Raw genomic sequence first — 15,982 nt, 5'->3', positions numbered from 1 at the left:
ACACAACACCAGTGTGAGTGGAGTTACACAACACCAGTGTGAGTGGAGTTACACAACAGTGTGAGTGGAGTTACACAACAGTGTGAGTGGAGTTACACAACACCAGTGTGAGTGGAGTTACACAACACCAGTGTGAGTGGAGTTACACAACACCAGTGTGAGTGGAGTTACACAACACTAGTGTGAGTGGAGTTACACAACACCAGTGTGAGTGGAGTTACACAACACTAGTGTGAGTGGAGTTACACAACACCAGTGTGATTGGAGTTACACAACACCAGTGTGAGTGGAGTTACACAACACCAGTGTGATTGGAGTTACACAACACTAGTGTGAGTGGAGTTACACAACACTAGTGTGAGTGGAGTTACACAACACCAGTGTGAGTGGAGTTACACAACACTAGTGTGAGTGGAGTTACACAACACCAGTGTGAGTGGAGTTACACAACACCAGTGTGATTGGAGTTACACAACACTAGTGTGAGTGGAGTTACACAACACCAGTGTGATTGGAGTTACACAACACCAGTGTGATTGGAGTTACACAACACTAGTGTGAGTGGAGTTACACAACACTAGTGTGAGTGGAGTTACACAACACCAGTGTGAGTGGAGTTACACAACACTAGTGTGAGTGGAGTTACACAACACCAGTGTGAGTGGAGTTACACAACACCAGTGTGAGTGGAGTTACACAACACCAGTGTGAGTCGAGTTACACAACACCAGTGTGAGTGGAGTTACACAACAGTGTGAGTGGAGTTACACAACACCAGTGTGAGTGGAGTTACACAACACCAGTGTGAGTGGAGTTACACAACACTAACACTAACACTGACATTAAACACAAACACACATCAATCCTCTCACAACAGTGAGTCATGTGATCATTTATACATCAAGTGTTGAACTGATGAAAACTTCATTATTTCATGTGTTGATCAAGTTGATCCTGATTGAAATCAAAGTCTTCAAATGTTCACACAATCATGTGATGATCTTATGAACGTCAAGAGTTCAGTGTTTCCTCCAATCAAGGCTTTCAAGTCAAAATAGAGAAAAAGTCTCTTGTTGACGTTTCCGTCTCTTTCACAGGCTGAACAGGTGTGGACTGTCAGAGAGAAGTTGTTCACTTCTGTCCTCAGTCCTCAGCTCTCCGTCCTCTAGTCTGACTCAACTGGACCTGAGTCACAACTACAACCTGCAGGATCCAGGAGTGGAGCTGCTGTCTGCTGGACTGAAGAGTCCACACTGTCACCTGGAGACTCTCAGGTCAGAACATCATGTCTTCAGTTCTTCTGATTTAATGAAACTGTTTCTCCTTCATTACAGTCTGTCAGGGTGTAAGATCTCAGCAGGAGGTTGTTCTTCTCTGGCCTCAGCTCTGACATCTAACCCGTCCCATCTGAGAGAGCTGGACCTGAGCTTCAATCATCCAGGAGGACCAGGACTGGAGCTGCTGTCTGCTGGACTGGAGAGTCCAGACTGGAGGCTGGAGACTCTCAGGTATGGACGGAGCAGCAGAACTCACTGACTGAGCTCCAAAGATCTTCAGACTGAACATGTGATCAGAAGCAGAGAGATGTGAGTGTGTGACGCTGCTCAGACTCTTCATCTGAACTGAGCACATGAATCCAACTCTCAGAGCTTCTCCATGTTCTCCTGCTGGACACCAGTGGAAGAACAAGGAGACAGTGGAGACTGAGCGAGTGTTTCTAGATCCATCTTTGTTGTGGTCAACACAGTCATGAAAGAACGTCCACTTAGCATCTGAAGTCAAATGAATCTGATCTTCTCAATGTTTCTTCCTCCAGGCTGGATCACTGTGGACCACAGAGGTTAACATCTGGATTGGAGATGTGTAAGTTTGATTTGATTGATGGATGAGAACTCCTTGACTCTGTCAGCTTCTAGTGGAGCAGTTGTGATGTTGAGATGTTGTTACACTTGAATCTGCTGATGGAGCTTCATCAAGTCCAGGATGATGGTGGAGATGAACACAGAGATGTTTCAAGAACATGAAGAAACATCATGTTAGCTACATGCTAGTTTAGCTGCTGACTTGATATGAACACACTGGTGTCAATCAAATGTGACAAGATGATTCTGGGATGTTCCTCCTGGTTCTTCTCTGGAGGTGGTCCCAGTCTCAGAAGACTGTTGACTTCACTTTGAAGATGATCTCCACTAGATGTCAACAAACAGAGCAGCCCTCCCTGGCTTGCTGGGACACTGAGTCCATGATTGTCTTGAAGAGAAAGTTCTTCCACCATCATCACCTCTCGTGTCTTCTTCTCTCAGACTTCCGTCCACTCTCACTGGACCCGGACACAGCACACCGGCGCCTCCTACTGTCCAACGACAACAGGACGGTGGAACTTGTGACGCAGGATCAGGATTATCTGGACCATCCCGACAGATTCCACCGGTGTCTTCAGGTGATGAGCAGAGAAGCTGTGACTGGACCATGTTACTGGGAGCTGGAGTGGAGAGGAGGAGCTTCTATCACACTGACTCTCAGAAGAGACGGAGGGAAAGAAGACGAGTCTGAGTTTGGACAGAACCGTTATTCCTGGAGTCTGAGCTGCTCTGATGATGATGGATATAAATTCTATCACGATAAGAAAGAAACTGTCATCAAGAGTCAAGAAGTTTCTCACAGAGTAGGAATGTTGATGAACTTTAGTGATCCTGGATATTTAACCTTCTTCAGTGTCTCCTCTGATGAACAGAAACACCTCCACACCTTCTTCACCTCCACTGAACCTTTGTACCTGGGATTTGGACTCACAGAGGTTCCTGGTTCTGGTTCCTCAGTGTGTGTGTGTGACCTGAGTGTGTGAGTGTGTTCCTCCAACACACTTGTGTTGCTGCTGTCAATCATCATTAAAGTGCTGACAGTGATGATGGAAGAAATCTGCTCCTGAAACAAACGTGTTGATCTGAATGTTGTTGAAGAAACTCTTTCATCACTTGTTGAGTCGACTGAAGACTTGAAGTTCAGTGGAGCACGAGTCACTTATGATGTTCATCATGATATAATAAAACATTTGGTTTAAAACTTTCAAGAGACTCAAGGTCACTTCACAATAAAAGGTTAGAAAGAAGGTCAGACGGGTAGATGTGAGGTCAGACAGGTAGATGTGAGGTCAGACAGGTAGATGTGAGGTCAGACAGGTACATGTGAGGTCAGACGGGTACATGTGAGGTCAGACAGGTAGATGTGAGGTCAGACGGGTAGATGTGAGGTCAGACGGGTACATGTGAGGTCAGACGGGTACATGTGAGGTCAGACAGGTAGATGTGAGGTCAGACAGGTAGATGTGAGGTCAGACGGGTAGATGTGAGGTCAGACGGGTACATGTGAGGTCAGACGGGTACATGTGAGGTCAGACAGGTAGATGTGAGGTCAGACAGGTACATGTGAGGTCAGACGGGTAGATGTGAGGTCAGACGGGTACATGTGAGGTCAGACGGGTACATGTGAGGTCAGACAGGTACATGTGAGGTCAGACAGGTAGATGTGAGGTCAGACGGGTACATGTGAGGTCAGACGGGTACATGTGAGGTCAGACGGGTACATGTGAGGTCAGACGGGTACATGTGAGTTCAGACAGGTACATGTGAGGTCAGACAGGTACAAGTGAGGTCAGACGGGTAGATGTGAGGTCAGACGGGTAGATGTGAGGTCAGACGGGTACATGTGAGGTCAGACGGGTACATGTGAGGTCAGACAGGTAGATGTGAGGTCAGATGGGTACAAGTGAGGTCAGACAGGTAGATGTGAGGTCAGACGGGTAGATGTGAGGTCAGACAGGTAGATGTGAGGTCAGACGGGTAGATGTGAGGTCAGACAGGTAGATGTGAGGTCAGACGGGTAGATGTGAGGTCAGACGGGTACATGTGAGGTCAGACAGGTAGATGTGAGGTCAGACAGGTACATGTGAGGTCAGACGGGTAGATGTGAGGTCAGACAGGTAGATGTGAGGTCAGACAGGTAGATGTGAGGTCAGACGGGTACATGTGAGGTCAGACAGGTAGATGTGAGGTCAGACAGGTACATGTGAGGTCAGATGGGTACATGTGAGGTCAGACAGGTAGATGTGAGGTCAGATGGGTACAAGTGAGGTCAGACAGGTAGATGTGAGGTCAGACGGGTAGATGTGAGGTCAGACAGGTAGATGTGAGGTCAGACGGGTACATGTGAGGTCAGACGGGTACATGTGAGGTCAGACAGGTAGATGTGAGGTCAGACGGGTAGATGTGAGGTCAGACAGGTAGATGTGAGGTCAGACGGGTACATGTGAGGTCAGACAGGTAGATGTGAGGTCAGACAGGTACATGTGAGGTCAGACGGGTAGATGTGAGGTCAGACGGGTACATGTGAGGTCAGACGGGTAGATGTGAGGTCAGACAGGTAGATGTGAGGTCAGACGGGTACATGTGAGGTCAGACAGGTACATGTGAGGTCAGACAGGTACATGTGAGGTCAGACGGGTACATGTGAGGTCAGACAGGTACATGTGAGGTCAGACAGGTACATGTGAGGTCAGACGGGTACATGTGAGGTCAGACGGGTAGATGTGAGCTCAGACGGGTACATGTGAGGTCAGACGGGTACATGTGAAGTCAGACGGGTACATGTGAGGTCAGACGGGTAGATGTGAGGTCAGACGGGTAGATGTGAGGTCAGACAGGTACATGTGAGGTCAGACGGGTACATGTGAGGTCAGACAGGTAGATGTGAGGTCAGACAGGTAGATGTTAAATCAAACACCATGATTTTAGAATCTATTTATTCATTGAACCTTTTGTGCAATCACCTCCTTTTGATCGACAACCATCATTTCTGACACACACTCACACACACACACACTCACACACACACACTTAATCCTACACATGTGCACACACCCACACTCACTGACATACACACACACACACACACACGCACACGCAAACACACACACACAACATCAGGTTCTTCTCTTCATTGTCATCAGAACCGTCACGAGGCTTCAGAGAAAGTTCTAGAAGTTCTTCTTCATCTGGACTCATGGCTCCAGAGACAGTCCTCCAGGGTCTGTCGTCTGGTCCAGCCTCCAGTCCTGTCTCCCATGTTCACGCTCTCTCCAGGTCCTTGTACTTCTTGCGGAACACGGACACCTGGTCCTTGAAGAGCACCGGGTCCAGGCGCAGCTGCGAGTGCACCAGAGGCATGTAGCCAAACCAGCTGAAGGTGTTGATGCACTCCTGCCGCTGACTGAAGTGCTCGGGGTCGACCCAAGGAACCGTCCTGGTGCCCTGGTGAGCCAAGAGAAGGTGGTGAGACTAAGAGCATCGGCAGGATCTCAGGAAGAGGAGCGCCCACCTGTGGACCCGGGAGCTCCTTGGACTGCTTCCTCTGGACCACTTTGATTGGCGGCAGGTGCGTCTCATTCGTCTGTCATTCATTTCTCTTTCATAACAGAAGCCGAACTCTAACCCTCTCTTTGTCTCTTTTTCCTACTTCCAGGATCTCCTCACACTGGTGCACTTCTGAAGGGTCAGGGGTCAAACTATTTGGACAAATCAATTTCAAAACACGTTTTAATGTGTTTTTGTGAATTTTGTCATGTAGTTTCTATGTGTGTACTAAGAGTGAAGTTTGCCTGATGTCTTGTCAAAAGTACTGCAGTAATTATAAAGTACATGTTCAACATATGAAATCATTTGAAAGAATGACTTTCTTCTATCAACTCCCTTTTTTCACAGTGTCTCCCACAGATCCTAAGATCCTCTACTGTGAGGATTAATATTGAGCTCAACATTACCACGTGTCACACCTGAGGAGGAACTACACTTTACACATTCGTCAACCTTACGTTAATCAACCATTTCTTGGTTTCCAATGACATTCATCTGAAAAAAGGAGGAGAAGTTAGTTTTAATAGTGTGTTTGCAAAGATTCTTCAAACGATCGTCCACGTGTCACTTTTGACCTGAAGATCTGCAGGATCATGTATTCGCGTCAAACGGCTTCGTTCACCAATATTTATTGATGCTGATGACGTCGAAGACATGGTTTCTGTGGAATATTAAAACTTTCGGTTTGGTCCAGTACACGTGCCACGAATCTTCTTAGGTGGGTAAGATATTATTCTGAACCCCCGTTATATTATAAAGTACATATTTACCTGTCAGTCTGCCAAGTATCTTCTGAATCGATCAATTCGCACGTCGTTTTTTTTGGAGCCGTTTCCTGTTGGAGTCGCACGAGTCATGTTGACATTTTCCGTCACTTCCGCCTGATTTCATGAAGTTCATCAATTCAATACGACGTCACTTTGCTTTATGTATCCACTGTTTTACATTTAAACAAATGATACTTTTGTTTCAAGACTGTTGAACAGATGCTCGTGGATCAGGTGTCGTTGCAGATCTTCAAGCTTCACACATGTGCATGAAGACCAAAGACATCACAGTCGCGTTTGATGCCACGACCCAGGAAGGTGTTCTCATCGCCAGTGAGCCCCACAAAAGATGTTCATGTCATCGCCGTTGACCAACTTCCTGGGGGAACTGCTGACGATTATGCCGACCATGTGGGTTCAGCAGTTGACGGTCTTGCCTCTGAATATGCAGATGACCAGCATGAAGATGTTGAGACGGTCGACAATAATCAACGTTTCAAATTCAAGGACGGATCGAGTGGCAGTAAACCAGTACACGAGAGATGGGGTAAAACTCTCAAGGAGTTAAACTGCCATCTTCACCCTCTTGATACCAGTTCATGTCCATCAACTTTAAAATCCCTGGAAGTGAACAAAGTTCTTTGGTAAAGACTGTCTGGCAGGTGATCTAGTACTTCAGATAAATAAGGTACAAGTACAGAAAGGGTGACCCAAAGGGATGCTCTATATTTTTAGAAAATAAAGGCCTACAGGTATAATACCTCGTCACCGTGGTGATAGATCACACTTCTTCATATCACCGGTAAACTTCCTTCATGTTTTTTCTACTGCAACTGCGTCATGTGGTGGTTTGCAGGCGTGTATTAAGAAGGACTTCTAAAAGACACACACACACACACACACACACACACAAACACACACACACACACACTTACTTTTTGGGGGCGCGCCTCTCAATACCCCCCTTTGAGGACAGACCTTTCTGAATATGTTAGAGATGCTGGCAACATGAAAACATTAGTTTATATATTATATATTATTATTATATATATTATATTTTTTACCACAAATCTCTAAATGTAGATTTGGAGCCAGGGCCTTTGGTTTTCAAGCCCCTCTGCTTTTCGATAAAGCCTATAACTAACTTAACTGTTTATCTTTAGCTGCTATAACTAACTTAACTGTTAATCTTAGCTGCTATAAGCTGAGAATGCTGGAGGAGTGTACACTAAATAAAACAAAATGAATATCTTTTGCAGTGTAACTAGACAAAACCGTATAACATATTTATTTTAGCGCGCTTTCAACCAGGGCGGCGCCTATAACTGGTCTGAACCTGCACATTCATGCTGAGTGTATGTAGCATGCTAGCACACTTTTCACACTTCATAGCACACACACATGCCCAATTCAGACGCACACACACACACACACACAAATCCTTATAAACAGTTTAAAGTAAGAGGAATTAAAGAAGGAGTTCTTAACCAACCTAGAAATGCAATGAACGACACCAGACCACAAGTTTTCATCAACTCTTGGATCATGAGTTTCACTTGCGTGACGTGTTGCCAGGAATACGCAAGTGCTGCCACCTTGTGTCTGTTTCCTGCAACTTCATGTCATTTCTCTCTTATTCCCTCTTAGTGGGACTGAACAACAAAACAAAAGCAGTGACAACAAACCAAAAAGTGACAGAAGACATTATATAATTACATCTAAATAAAAGCACTTGTGAGTATCGTTCCAAAGGACACAATGAAAACTCAAATGTTTCACTCAATCACTTTTATTTTATTTTGGATTGTCAGTGATTAGTTTGTAAACCTATAAAGACAGATAAACCATTTTAATTATCAATTTAGATTAAACATTCTAAATTCATTTTAAATTAACTTGAACATTGAAACATTTTGAATTCAAACAATTTAACATTTTAAATTCATTCAAACATTTGAATATTTTAAATTAATTTAAGCATCTTAATCAAATATTTTAAATGAATCAACAAGCACTAAATCTAATTTCTTGAATTTTCCGAACTCAAATGAAATGTTATTTTTATCAAAACCCATTGATCACAAAATCCATATAATGCTGCAATGTGTTCCTTAACTAATATTTAACGCAGTTAAACATCCATTTGAACATCTCAGAAGCATTCAATCAATACACAATCAAAGTAAAGAAAACATTTCACCGACCATTGGCGTCTTTGGACTGAAGCCATTGTTGTGAACTTGGAGCGTCTTCTCTCTCTGACTGACTGACTGACTGAGACCCTCCATTACCTCACAGTTCACAGGTGCTGCTCATTAGTGACAATGAAGCAGTGCTGTGTCTCAAATCGCATACTAGCTACTCAAAGTTAGTATTTATAGTGCGTTAGTGCGTCTCAATTCATAGTATGCGAAATTAAGTGCGCCACGCACACTAAATTGGCGTACTAACATTCCCACAGAACTGAGTATGGTTCGATGGACACTAACCACCCTAAATGGCCGCCATATTAATGACGTTGACGTTGTGAACGGAAGTTACGTCACTACCAGTCAAATGGAGGCAAGAGAGCACGTTGAGAGCGACGCCCCCTCGGTCAATTTTTCAACTTTATACCGATGTAAGTTTTTCATTTCATATGTTTGCACTAGTGCTGTTGTATAGAAACGTCAGTAACGTTTGTTTATTTGTATTTTGGATGAAAACGTGAATGCTAATGTTATTTCGCTAGCTTGTGAGCGAACACTCACTAAACATACGTCATGACATGTACGTTACGTTTATTGTACTATAAGATGTGTGTTCACAGCCGAAATGCTGAAGCTAGCGTATCAGCACACAGTATATAAACGATATTGTTTTTACTGTTCTGAGTATAGATATTATTGTATTTATTTTCATTTAAAAATGTATTTATTTTTAAGGGGGCGATGAAGACACAAGGGCCCTCATTGAGTGGCGATCAATGCAGCCATCACTGGCTATGAGGAAGTGAATGAACAACATATTTGATCATGCTAACATGAATGACACCTTTCATAACTTACATGTTTGTAGACATTGATGTTACTGTAAGGAGTGTCATTGCATAGTTGTGTCAACTTGTATTTCAATCAGGGTGTTCATTAAGGCCCGGGAGCTGGGGGGGAAGGTGACCCCAGCCTACGTCAAAAAGAAGTGGGAAAACCTTAAGCAAGCATACAAGGTTGGTTTTCAAGCTAAGATGTGCTGCTGGCAAACACATTACTCCCAGAAACATTATTAGAAGTTAAATGGCTTCATATGACAATAAGGATAGAGATGTAAAAAATATCATTCCCTCTAATTCTTTCCTTCACAGAAGCTGAAGTCAACTGGGGTCAGCACAGAGGGGGGTGAAGTCACTGCCGCATCCTGGAAGTGATTTACCTCGATGGATGAGGCGATTGACGTTGAGGACGTTGAGGACGTTGAGGATGTTGTGGACGTTGTGGACGTTGAGGACGTTGTGGACGTTGTGGACGTTGTGGATGTTGAGGACGTTGAGGATGTTGTGGACGTTGAGGATGTTGTGGACCTTGAGGACGTTGAGGACGTTGTGGACGTTGTGGATGTTGAGGACGATGGATGAGGCGATTGACGTTGAGGACGTTGAGGACGTTGTGGACGTTGTGGACGTTGTGGACGTTGTGGACGTTGAGGACGTTGAGGACGTTGTGGACGTTGTGGACGTTGTGGATGTTGTGGATGTTGAGGACGTTGAGGATGTTGTGGATGTTGTGGACGTTGAGGATGTTGTGGACCTTGAGGACGTTGAGGACGTTGTGGACGTTGTGGATGTTGAGGACGATGGATGAGGCGATTGACGTTGTGGACGTTGTGGACGTTGAGGACGTTGTGGACGTTGTGGATGTTGAGGACGTTGAGGACGTTGTGGACGTTGTGGATGTTGTGGACGTTGAGGAGGTTGAGGATGTTGTGGACCTTGAGGACGTTGAGGACGTTGTGGACGTTGTGGATGTTGAGGACGATGGATGAGGCGATTGACGTTGTGGACGTTGAGGACGTTGTGGACGTTGTGGACGTTGAGGACGTTGTGGACGTTGAGGATGTTGTGGACGTTGAGGATGTTGTGGACCTTGAGGACGTTGTGGACGTTGTGGATGTTGAGGACGATGGATGAGGCGATTGACGTTGTGGACGTTGTGGACGTTGAGGACGTTGTGGACGTTGAGGACGTTGTGGACGTTGTGGACGTTGAGGACGTTGTGGACGTTGAGGACGTTGTGGAAGTTGAGGACGTTGTGGGCGTTGAGGACGTTGTGGATCTTGAGGACGTTGTGGATCTTGAGGACGTTGTGGACGTTGAGGACGTCGTGGACGTTGTGGACGTTGAGGACGATGGATGAGGCGATTGACGTTGTGGACGTTGAGGACGTTGTGGACGTTGTGGACGTTGAGGATGTTGAGGACGTTGACAACGTTGAGGACGTTGTGGACGTTGTGGACGTTGAGGACGATGGATGAGGCGATTGACGTTGTGGACGGTGAGGACGTTGTGAACGTTGAGGACGTTGTGGACGTTGAGGACGTCGAGGACGTTGAGGACATTGAGGACGTTGTGGACGTTGAGGACGTTGTGGACGTTGTGGACGTTGAGGACGATGGATGAGGCGATTGACGTTGTGGACGGTGAGGACGTTGTGGACGTTGAGGACGTTGAGGACATTGTGGACGTTGAGGACGTCGAGGACGTCGAGGACATTGAGGACGTTGTGGACGTTGAGGACGTTGTGGACGTTGTGAACGTTGTGGACGTTGTGGACGTTGAGGACGTTGTGGATGTTGTGGACATTGAGGATGTTGTGGATCTTGAGGACGTTGAGGACGTTGAGGACGTTGTGGACGTTGAGGACGTCGTGGACGTTGTGGACGTTGAGGAAGATGGATGAGGCGATTGACGTTGTGGACGTTGTGGACGTTGTGGACGTTGAGGATGTTGAGGACGTTGAGGACGTTGTGGACGTTGTGGACGTTGAGGACGTTGTGGACGTTGTGGACGTTGAGGACGATGGATGAGGCGATTGACGTTGTGGACGGTGAGGACGTTGTGGACGTTGTGGACGTTTAGGACGTTGTGGACGTTGAGGACGTCGAGGACGTCGAGGACGTTGAGGACATTGAGGACGTTGTGGACGTTGTGGACGTTGTGGACGTTGAGGACGATGGATGAGGCGATTGACGTTGTGGACGTTGAGGACGTTGTGGACGTTGTGGACGTTGAGGACGTTGAGGACGTTGTGGACGTTGAGGACGTTGTGGACGTTGATGACGTTGTGGACGTTGTGGACGTTGAGGATGTTGAGGACGTTGAGGACGTTGTGGACGTTGTGGACGTTGTGGACGCTGTGGACGTTGTGGACGTTTAGGACGTTGTGGACCTTGAGGACATTGTGGACGTTGAGGACGTTGAGGACGTTGTGGACGTTGTGGACATTGAGGACGATGGATGAGGCGATTGACGTTGAGGACGCTGTGGATGTTGTGGACGTTGAGGACGTTGTGGACGTTGAGGACGTTGAGGACGTTGTGGATGTTGTGGACGTTGAGGACGTTGTGGACGTTGTGGACGTTGAGGACGTTGTGGACGTTGTGGACGTTGAGGACGTTGTGGACGTTGTGGACGTTGAGGACGTTGTGGACGTTGAGGACGTTGTGGACGTTGAGGACGTTGTGGACGTTGAGGACGTTGTGGAAGTTGAGGACGTTGTGGGCGTTGAGGACGTTGTGGATCTTGAGGACGTTGTGGATCTTGAGGACGTTGTGGACGTTGAGGACGTCGTGGACGTTGTGGACGTTGAGGACGTTGTGGACGTTGAGGACGTTGTGGACGTTGAGGACGTTGTGGAAGTTGAGGACGTTGTGGGCGTTGAGGACGTTGTGGATCTTGAGGACGTTGTGGATCTTGAGGACGTTTTGGACGTTGAGGACGTCGTGGACGTTGTGGACGTTGAGGACGATGGATGAGGCGATTGACGTTGTGGACGTTGAGGACGTTGTGGACGTTGTTGACGTTGAGGATGTTGAGGACGTTGACGACGTTGAGGACGTTGTGGACGTTGTGGACGTTGAGGACGATGGATGAGGCGATTGACGTTGTGGACGGTGAGGACGTTGTGGACGTTGTGAACGTTGAGGACGTTGTGGACGTTGAGGACGTCGAGGACGTTGAGGACATTGAGGACGTTGTGGACGTTGAGGACGTTGTGGACGTTGTGGACGTTGAGGACGATGGATGAGGCGATTGACGTTGTGGACGGTGAGGACGTTGTGGACGTTGAGGACGTTGAGGACATTGAGGACGTTGTGGACGTTGAGGACGTCGAGGACGTCGAGGACATTGAGGACGTTGTGGACGTTGAGGACGTTGTGGACGTTGTGAACGTTGTGGACGTTGTGGACGTTGAGGACGTTGTGGATGTTGTGGACATTGAGGATGTTGTGGATCTTGAGGACGTTGAGGACGTTGAGGACGTTGTGGACGTTGAGGACGTCGTGGACGTTGTGGACGTTGAGGAAGATGGATGAGGCGATTGACGTTGTGGACGTTGTGGACGTTGTGGACGTTGAGGATGTTGAGGACGTTGAGGACGTTGTGGACGTTGTGGACGTTGAGGACGTTGTGGACGTTGTGGACGTTGAGGACGATGGATGAGGCGATTGACGTTGTGGACGGTGAGGACGTTGTGGACGTTGTGGACGTTTAGGACGTTGTGGACGTTGAGGACGTCGAGGACGTCGAGGACGTTGAGGACATTGAGGACGTTGTGGACGTTGTGGACGTTGTGGACGTTGAGGACGATGGATGAGGCGATTGATGTTGTGGACGTTGAGGACGTTGTGGACGTTGAGGACGTTGTGGACGTTGTGGACGTTGAGGACGATAGATGAGGCGATTGACGTTGTGGACGTTGTGGACGTTGTGGACGTTGAGGACGTTGTGGACGTTGAGGACGTTGTGGACGTTGTGGATGTTGTGGACGTTGAGGATGTTGTGGATCTTGAGGACGTTGAGGACGTCGTGGACGTTGAGGACGTTGAGGACGTCGTGGACGTTGTGGACGTTGAGGACAATGGATGAGGCGATTGACGTTGAGGACGTTGTGGACGTTGTGGACGTTGAGGATGTTGAGGACGTTGAGGACGTTGTGGACGTTGTGGACGTTGAAGACGTTGAGGACGTTGTGGACGTTGAGGACGATGGATGAGGCGATTGACGTTGTGGACGTTGAGGACGTTGTGGACGTTGTGGACGTTGAGAATGTTGAGGACGTTGAGGACGTTGTGGACGTTGAGGATGTTGTGGACGTTGAGGACGTTGAGGACGTTGTGGACGTTGAGGACGTTGTGGATCTTGTGGACGTTGTGGACGTTGAGGACGTTGTGGACGTTGAGGACGTTGTGGACGTTGAAGACGTTGAGGACGTTGTGGACGTTGAGGACGATGGATGAGGCGATTGACGTTGTGGACGTTGAGGACGTTGTGGACGTTGTGGGCGTTGAGGACCTTGTGGATGTTGAGGACGTTGTGGATCTTGAGGACGTTGAGGACGTTGAGGACGTTGAGGACGTTGAGGACGTTGTGGACGTTGAGGACGTTGAGGACATCGTGGACGTTGTGGACGTTGAGGACGATGGATGAGGCGATTGACGTTGTGGACGTTGTGGACGTTGAGGATGTTGAGGACGTTGAGGACGTTGTGGACGTTGAGGACGTTGTGGACGTTGAGGACGATGGATGAGGCGATTGACGTTGTGGACGTTGTGGACGTTGTGGACGTTGAGGACGTTGAGGACGTTGTGGACGTTGTGGACGTTGAGGACGATGGATGAGTCGATTGACGTTGTGGACGGTGAGGACGTTGTGGACGTTGAGGACGTTGAGGACGTTGTGGACGTTGAGGACGTCGAGGACGTTGAGGACATTGAGGACGTTGTGGACGTTGAGGACGTTGTGGACGTTGAGGTAGTTGTGGACGTTGTGAACGTTGTGGACGTTGTGGACGTTGAGGACGTTGTGGATGTTGTGGACATTGAGGATGTTGTGGATCTTGAGGACGTTGAGGACGTTGTGGACGTTGAGGATGTCGTGGACGTTGAGGACGATGGATGAGGCGATTGACGTTGTGGACGTTGAGGACGTTGTGGACGTTGTGGACGTTGAGGATGTTGAGGACGTTGAGGACGTTGTGGACGTTGTGGACGTTGTGGACGTTGAGGACGTTGTGGACGTTGTGGACGATGGATGAGGCGATTGACGTTGTGGACGGTGAGGACGTTGTGGACGTTGTGGACGTTGAGGACGTTGTGGACGTTGTGGACGTTGAGGACGTCGAGGACGTTGAGGACATTGAGGACGTTGTGGACTTTATGGACGTTGAGGACGTTGTGGACGTTGTGGACGTTGAGGACGATGGATGAGGCGATTGACGTTGTGGACGTTGAGGACGTTGTGGACGTTGAGGACGTTGAGGACGTTGTGGATGTTGTGGACGTTGAGGATGTTGTGGATCTTGAGGACGTTGAGGACGTTGTGGACGTTGAGGACGTTGTGGATGTTGAGGACGTTGAGGACGTCGTGGACGTTGTGGACGTTGAGGACGATGGATGAGGCGATTGACGTTGTGGACGTTGAGGACGTTGTGGACGTTGTGGACGTTGTGGACGTTGAGGATGTTGAGGACGTTGAGGACGTTGTGGACGTTGTGGACGTTGTGGACGCTGTGGACGTTGTGGACGTTGAGGACGTTGTGGACCTTGAGGACGTTGAGGACGTTGTGGTCGTTGAGGACGTTGAGGACGTTGTGGACGTTGAGGACGTTGTGGACGTTGTGGACCTTGAGGACGTTGTGGACGTTGAGGACGTTGTGGACGTTGTGGATGTTGTGGACGTTGAGGATGTTGTGGATCTTGAGGACGTTGAGGACGTTGTGGACGTTGAGGACGTTGAGGACGTCGTGGACGTTGTGGACGTTGAGGACAATGGATGAGGCGATTGACGTTGTGGACGTTGAGGACGTTGTGGACGTTGTGGTTGTTGAGGATGTTGAGGACGTTGAGGACGTTGAAGACGTTGTGGACGTTGAAGACGTTGAGGACGTTGTGGACGTTGAGGACGATGGATGAGGCGATTGACGTTGTGGACGTTGAGGACGTTGTGGACGTTGTGGACGTTGAGAATGTTGAGGACGTTGAGGACGTTGTGGACGTTGAGGATGTTGTGGACGTTGAGGACGTTGAGGACGTTGTGGACGTTGAGGACGTTGTGGATCTTGTGGACGTTGTGGACGTTGAGGACGTTGTGGACGTTGAGGACGTTGTGGACGTTGAAGACGTTGAGGACGTTGTGGACGTTGAGGACGATGGATGAGGCGATTGACGTTGTGGACGTTGAGGACGTTGTGGACGTTGTGGGCGTTGAGGACCTTGTGGATGTTGAGGACGTTGTGGATCTTGAGGACGTTGAGGACGTTGAGGACGTTGTGGACGTTGAGGACGTTGAGGACATCGTGGACGTTGTGGACGTTGAGGACGATGGATGAGGCGATTGACGTTGTGGACGTTGTGGACGTTGTGGACGTTGAGGATGTTGAGGACGTTGAGGACGTTGTGGACGTTGAGGACGTTGTGGACGTTGTGGACGTTGAGGACGATGGATGAGGCGATTGACGTTGTGGACGTTGTGGATGTTGTGGACGTTGAGGACGTTGAGGACGTTGTGGACGTTGTGGACGTTGAGGACGATGGATGAGTCGATTGACGTTGTGG

General features: G+C 48.2%; 1 protein-coding gene across 1 annotated transcript in view; it reads left to right on the top strand.

Annotated features, from left to right (window-relative positions):
• Positions 1-3,070, top strand: part of LOC148064524 (protein NLRC3-like) — a 45,022-nt gene extending 41,952 nt beyond the window's left edge. The window contains exons 9-12 of the mRNA XM_087808539.1: positions 1,098-1,274; positions 1,335-1,508; positions 1,817-1,863; positions 2,304-3,070. Of these exons, the coding sequence (XP_087664665.1) occupies positions 1,098-1,274; positions 1,335-1,508; positions 1,817-1,863; positions 2,304-2,845 (940 nt within the window). The 3' untranslated portion in view covers positions 2,846-3,070. The remainder of the gene's footprint in view (positions 1-1,097; positions 1,275-1,334; positions 1,509-1,816; positions 1,864-2,303) is intronic.
• The last annotated feature ends 12,912 nt before the right edge of the window (positions 3,071-15,982 follow it).

Source organism: Callionymus lyra, chromosome 15, assembly GCF_982586985.1.
Source record: "Callionymus lyra chromosome 15, fCalLyr1.hap1.1, whole genome shotgun sequence".
Taxonomy (NCBI): domain Eukaryota; kingdom Metazoa; phylum Chordata; class Actinopteri; order Syngnathiformes; family Callionymidae; genus Callionymus; species Callionymus lyra.
The sequence above is the reverse complement of the archived record's forward strand: the minus strand, read 5'-3'. Positions and strand labels throughout refer to the sequence as shown.